The following is a 6,559-nucleotide window of genomic DNA, read 5'->3' as shown; positions in this document are numbered from 1 at the left end:
GGAAATCTGGGCAATTCCCACCGACCTCCTCTTGGGAAACTCCTGTCAAAATATAATTTTCAAATACGTTAAAAAATGACTCAGACAAATATAGCATGAACATGTAACAAAGATTTATTACACTTCAAGGAGGAAATCAGTGTCGAGCAAAGCTGGTTCACAGACTATTTTGAGAAGCTGGGAAATGTTAGAATAAGATGGTGATATTAGACACAAAACTGGTGGATGAAGTTTTGTTCTGTATGGGATGGAAACCTGCAAGTTAATAAGTAACTTCAGTGTCTAGGCTCTAATTGAATAATAAATATCAACGTCAAACATGGGTTCATTTCCCAGGATTAGGGATTGCCAGATTTTTCCACCAAAGGCCCAGGCATGCAGGTTTTGGTCACAGTTATTCTTGTAGCACAAAAGCAGCCACAGGCAATGAAGAAACCAGTGGGGACGGCGTATTCCAGTAAAACTGTCGACTTAAAAAACAGTCACAACCTAAAAGACTCTCTTGGCCCGGAGAGTCAGGTTGGTATGGGCCTCCAGCATATGACATTTTCTCACCGCAGGTCTCAAGCTCAATTAGGAAATAGTCCTTCCCAGGAAGTGGTGAGGGAAGCTCCAGATTTCCTTGGGGGCTCCACAGCTGTGGTCCAGACCTGAAGGAGCAGCTAGGGAGCTGTTGCAGGGCCAGTAGCTAATCTGAGACCCTGGCCCCTGTTGCTTTGACTGCTCAGGTAGGACTTTTATTCTAAGCTGTAGTCTGAAAAATATCAACCAACCAGAACCGACTCACACCCTTATCCTTTCGAGTTCCTCTCACAACTGTGTTGACTCAAAAATACACAACCCAGAAGTTGGAAGTTATGTTTTTTTTTTTTTTTTGCTGCCCCACATGGCTTGTAGGAGCCTAGTTTCCCAACTGGGGATTGAATTGGGCCTCAGCAGTGACAGTGCTGAGTCCTGACCACTGGATAGCCATGGAATTCCCCAGTGAGTTCTGTTTTATTGGGGATCCTACTAAGGACAATAGCCTGGGAGACAGCCTTTCAGATCGCTGTGAGGAACTCTTCCAAAGAGGTAAGATAGGAGCCAGGATATATAGGAGCTTTTTTGTTTGTTTTTTTGCTGAAAAACAGAACACATGTAGTCGAGTATCAAAAGATCGCTCCTAATCACAAAAACAGACACTCAAGGATTTCAGTGCTTTTCTTGGGAAGATGCAAGAATGTGGGCTCACTGAAATGATTTCTAGATAAGCATCCTAAGTCTCTAGGGCCAGCATCCTGTTTTTCTCCATCCTGAACTCCCCTCAGGGCTCACTGTCAGGGGCTGGTAACTTGACAGTGGGCAGCCGTTCTTTGTTTACTGAAATGGCAGACAACATTTTTCTTTTTCTGTCCCCACCTGTTTACACCTGCTTCCTCCCTAGCCCTCCCTCCTCTAACAGGAAACTCACTAGGCTACAAGCCCACCTGGAAAGTCAGTTGACAACCCGGCCAGGGGTCTTGTGGCCCTTCGCGTGGGCACGGGGATTTTTTTCATAAGCAACAGTCTAGCCCAGGGGCGGTTTCTTCCATCCCTTCGGGTCACACCTGCCCACTACCACGAGGCTTCCTTCTCCATCCGAGAGCCTGGTGCTGTGTAGTCCAAGGGCACACTTCCAAAGAGGGATAAAGGGACAAAGAAGGCAGAGGGAAATACACCGCAGGCTTCACGCTTAGCTTAGACAAGGATGTATGACAACTGACAGAGCCCCCCTCAGCGTTCCCACCGAGCAAGCGCGCCAGGGCCCGCAGGCGAGCGGAAGGAGCGTCTACACTCACGCATGCGCAGAGCCACCAGCCTCCCCCGGCGGCTTTTCTCACGCCTGCGCAGGATCCTCCAGACCGATAGGGGGCAACGAGCCGATCCTCTCACGGGTTTGGCACTGAAATCACTTCCGGCGTAATCCGGAAGCAGCCGCTAACCCGGAAGTGCTTGCTTGGTAGGGCTCTGGAGGCGGTGGTGGCTGCTGCAGGGTCTTTGGAGGTGGCCGCGACGCTAGGATGAACGCCCCTCCCGCCTTCGAGTCGTTCTTGCTCTTCGAGGGCGAGAAGAAGTAAGTGGAACCAGCCTGGGTCTGGGGCGGGGGAAGGGTCGCTGGCCCTCGACCGTCTGCGCCCTCAGATTCTGGGACTTCTCTGCCCGTCCTCTGCCAGGAGACAGAAGCAAGTTTTGGTCGAGCGTCTACTCGCCGAGTGCTCCACACCCGTGTCTGCCAAACTTAAGACAGTCATGGGCGGTGGTGAGCCGCCCCATTTTGTAGACAAGGAAACCAAGGCTCAGAAGGGTTAAGTACCTCCCCCAGGCCCACAGAAATAGGCCGATCTGTATTCGAACCCAGAGTTTCTGGCTCCAAAGTCTTCCCACCCGGCACGGTTATCCTCTTTGCTGCATCCAGACGACAGTCTGACAGCTGTCAGACTCACACCGGATCTTCATTCGCCGGTGTAAAATCTCCAGTGACTCCTCATTGTGTGCTGGTGAAGGGAAGTATAGTCCAGTGCTCAGATAGTCTGCCTGGGGATCCCCCACTTACGAACTCTGTGTCTTTGGGCAAGTGACTTAATCTGCCTGAGAACCACTTTCCTCATCTGGGAAATGGGCTTATTAGTGTATTAGATCACAGGATTTTCTCTTAGGGGTGGTTAAATTAGGTAATTTATGTGAAGTGCTTAGTCTAGGATTCAGCACAAAGAAGACCATATTTTTGCTTTGTTTTGTTTTTTCTCCACGCTGCGGTGGCGTGGGGAATCTTTCCCGACCAGGGATGGAACCGGCACCCCCTGCAGTGGAAGTGCGGTCTCGACCCCTGGACTGCCAGGGAAGTCCCCCTCAAAAGACCATCTTAAATGCTGGCTTTTCTTTCTCTTAACTGCCTGGTCTTAACTGCAAGCCTCTGCAGTCTAGCCCGTAGCCCCTTGCCAGCCACTTCAGTCTCCCTTGAGACCAGTAGTTCTTGACCCAGGGGTCCACTTTGTCCCACCAGGGGACCTTGGCAGTGTCTGCAAACTTTTCTGGTTTCTAGTGGATAAAGGCCAGGGCTACTGCTAATACCCTACAGTGTACCAGACAGCCCCCTACAAAAAAACTTTCTGGCCTAAAATATCAGTGGTGCCAAAGTTAAGAAGCTCTGCTCTGAGAAGAAGGGATAATTCAGAGTAGGTGAGGGTCCCACAGTACCAGGTGTGGCTGGGTTTGGGCTTCTCTGAGTCAGAGGTTTGTGTGGAATGAAGAGATGGGCAAGGGCTCTCAGGAGGAGGTAGGGCCTGAGCTTGCCTTGGAGGACAGGGTTTAGACTCCAGGGAGGAACCCCCGCCCCCAGTCTGTTGCCTCTGCCTCTTCCTAGGATCACCATTAACAAAGACACCAAAGTACCCAACGCCTGTTTGTTCACCATCAACAAGGAGGACCACACGCTAGGAAACATCATTAAATCGTAAGTTTCAAGTCAGTGGCTTTTGGGGGTTGTGTTTTTTTAAGTATTTATTTACTTGACTGCACCGGTCTTAGTTTTGGCACACAGGTCTTTCGTCACTGTATGTGAACTCTTAGTTGTGGCATGTGGACTCCAGCTCCCCAGTCAGGGATCGAACCTGCGTCCCCTAGATCAGGAGTGTGGAGTCTTAGCCATGGGACGACCAGAGAAGTCCTGGGAGTTACGTTTGAGAGGCCAGGCATAAGCTCCAGAAGACATTCTCCAGGCTGTCTGAGCTCCAGGAAGTCCTGGGAGCTGGCTGTGGGAATTCACAGATCCCGTACCTTTTCTTCCAAATGACGGTGACCCCATATCTGGTCTTGCAGCCATGTTTCTGTGTTGGCTCAGTTATCTGACTAAAGAAAGTAAATGCACAGTGAGCCACAGACTCACTGTGCTCACGAGATGCCGTCAGGGTTGGCCGCCCACCCTGTCACAAATAGTGACATCAGTGACATCTGGCATTCCAAGACGTACGTGCCAGAGATGGTCAGTTAGTAGAATAAGGGAAGGAGGTGAGGGAGGGACTCTGTGGTCGTCCGGTGTCCTGGTGGTTACCTGACACCTGGTACTTGTACCAGTGAAGTCCTGGCCCAGTAGGTGGCCAGAAGTGGGATTGCCACTCTGGCCCCGGAACTTGTCCTCTCACTGCTGAAAAATGCTGTCAGTGAAGCCAAGCCTTTCCCAGGTGTGCATGTTTGAGGCCGCAGGCAGGAGGAGCCTGTTTATCTCTGGTGTGAGTTAGGGGGCGGGGTTGCCCACCTTCTGTCTGGAGGACTCCCGCCCAACAACACGCCAGGGGTGCACCCAGGCTGTCTTTGGGGTCCTGCTGCAGCCCCCCCGCACGTGTGAGCCCAGTGTCCCCTCCAGTGCCAGGCCCCACCCCTCCCTCGGCGTGCACGCTTTTTATAAAACATTTTATTTATTTTTGGCTGTGCTGGGTCTTCGTTGCTGTGCAGGCTACTCTCTAGTTGCGGATTGAGGGCTTCTCATTGCAGTGGCTTCTCCTGTTGCAGAGCACAGGCAGCCCGAGCTTCAGTGGCTGCGGCACATGGGCTCGGTCGTGTGGCTTGCAGGCTCTGAGCGCTGGCTGCATCGTTGTGGCACACGGGCTTAGTTACCTGCGAAGTTGCATGTGTTATCTTCCTGATCCAGGGATCGAATCCTTGTCTCTGGCGTAGGCAGGCAGATTCTTTACCGCTGAGCCACCAGGGGAGCCCTCCAGTGCTCACACCTGACTGAGCCGCGCAGGAGGAAGCCTCCCGGTGCCCAGGGCACAGGCTTCACTCCCCACAACCTCATGCAGCAGGACCCCATGTGTGCGGATGGCAGCTGCCAGCCCGCGTTACCCAGAGGATTTCCATTTCTGTTTCATTAAGTGCTCAGAGCCTACGGTCTTCTCCACCTGCTGCCTTTATTTACTCTGCCAGATGCTCTTTGGGGGCTGGGAATGGGACTTCTTTTTTTCTGGTTTACTGGACGCCGGCTGGATTTTTTCTGCTTTGGGAGGTTTCTTTGGGGCTTTTGCAGGCTCCCTGACATCCCCTGAGGGAAGGGGTGGTGGGAAACCCTGTTCACTAGGAAGGGTCTTTGACCCTCATGCATGTAGGGGTGTGTATGGGAGGAGTCCCTACCGACTCTGTCGTCTTCAAGTGTCTGTTTAACTCAGGATTTTTGCGGGGGCTGGGATGGGGGTGTGTGTCCACAACACAACTCTTAAAGGTCAGGAGTAGCTGCGTGTGCTTTCAGGCCACAAGCCAACAAGGAGACCTTTGGTTAGAAGGCCACAAAGGGGCCAGAACCCCAAGTACACTCGGCTCTGCACCCTGCCCCCCTTACCGCACCCATCCATGTCTCAGGCAGCTCCTCAAGGACCCACAGGTGCTGTTTGCTGGCTACAAAGTCCCACACCCCTTGGAGCACAAGATCATCATCCGGGTGCAGACCACGCCGGACTACAGCCCCCAGGAGGCCTTCACCAACGCCATCACTGACCTTATCAGCGAGCTGTCCCTGCTGGAAGAGCGCTTCCGGGTGAGGTGCCGCTGTTGGCGGGGGTGGGGGTCAGTCCCTGCAGACACCAGTCTGTATGTCCTCACCCAGGACGACCCCCGGGGGCTTGCCTCTGACTTACTGGGGGGGCGGTGGTGATGACCGAGCAGGGACGTCCGCCACAGCATCCAGCAAGTGTGGACTGAGGGGTTAGGCAGCTGAGGCCTGGGACCTGCACTCTGCATCCGGGGGTGGCACCTGCCCTGGTGCCCCAGGTCTCCCTGTGGGAGCAAGGGGCCCACTGCCTGGGGCTGGCCCTCCAAGCCTCTTCCTGGTGGTGCTGGCCCTCTGTGGTCCATCTGTCCAGGGTGCAGCTCACTGTACCCTGGGGGTTCCATCATCAAGAAGCCCAAATGGGTGTGGCCACACTTGTTTATTCAGGGGTCTTCAAAGTCTAGGCATAATTGAGAGTGGGAAAGACCCACGGCTTCCTGAGTGACCAGGAGGCACCTCTGCTCCCCGACTCCCTCCTGCCCCGGGCAACAGGACCTGAGCTGCGGGGGAATGATGGCATGGGTGGGGCTGGCTTCAGGGTCCCTGGGGCGCCTGCCCAGCACCCGGAATGTTTGGGGCCCCAGTTTGCTGCTTCTGTTAGCTCATGGCTGCACTCTGGGGAAGGGCACAGCGGCAGTTTCCTGGTGGCCCTTGGTCAGGGAGGCTGGGGCTGAGTCTCCAACATCCTCGCTTCCCTACAGGTGGCCATCAAAGACAAGCAGGAAGGCATCGAGTAGCTGGCTGCTCCGGGCCCTTCTCCAGGTGGACGAGAGCACTTCCTCCAGCCTTGGGCCTCCTTGTAGAGTCCAGTGAGCTCCCCCCCGCCGCCCCCATACACCGATGTGTCCTGTACATAGAGAGTCGGTTTTATTTTCCTAATAAAGCATGACTGGAAACGACCCAGCTGTGGGCTAGCAGAGATGACCTCACAGCAAATGGACCGTCAGTTCAGTGGAGGTAGAGGACCTGTTCCGACGCCACTTGGGGGCCTCGTTTCAGAGT

The 6,559-nt window shown here is 53.8% G+C and overlaps 1 protein-coding gene across 1 annotated transcript; it reads left to right on the top strand.

The window, feature by feature from the left end:
- Positions 1-1,956: 1,956 nt before the first annotated feature.
- Positions 1,957-6,456, top strand: POLR2J (RNA polymerase II subunit J). The gene is made up of 4 exons (XM_055410101.2): positions 1,957-2,092; positions 3,383-3,472; positions 5,371-5,545; positions 6,259-6,456. The coding sequence occupies exons 1-4, from the start codon at positions 2,040-2,042 to the stop codon at positions 6,292-6,294; spliced, it is 354 nt and encodes a 117-aa protein (XP_055266076.1). The 5' UTR covers positions 1,957-2,039; the 3' UTR covers positions 6,295-6,456.
- Positions 6,457-6,559: the final 103 nt, after the last annotated feature.

This window comes from Moschus berezovskii, chromosome 27 (genome assembly GCF_049115385.1).
Source record: "Moschus berezovskii isolate FMDL1 chromosome 27, NW_MosBer_1.0, whole genome shotgun sequence".
NCBI classification, from domain to species: domain Eukaryota; kingdom Metazoa; phylum Chordata; class Mammalia; order Artiodactyla; family Moschidae; genus Moschus; species Moschus berezovskii.
The sequence above is the reverse complement of the archived record's forward strand: the minus strand, read 5'-3'. Positions and strand labels throughout refer to the sequence as shown.

Excerpts from the sequence above, each read along its gene's own strand:
- POLR2J (XM_055410101.2), top strand. The coding sequence starts at position 2,040 with ATGAACGCCCCTCCCGCCTTCGAGTCGTTCTTGCTCTTCGAGGGCGAG. Across the intron at positions 3,473-5,370 it reads CTAGGAAACATCATTAAATC|GCAGCTCCTCAAGGACCCAC; the intron begins GTAAGTTTCAAG and ends TCCATGTCTCAG. Across the intron at positions 5,546-6,258 it reads TGCTGGAAGAGCGCTTCCGG|GTGGCCATCAAAGACAAGCA; the intron begins GTGAGGTGCCGC and ends GCTTCCCTACAG.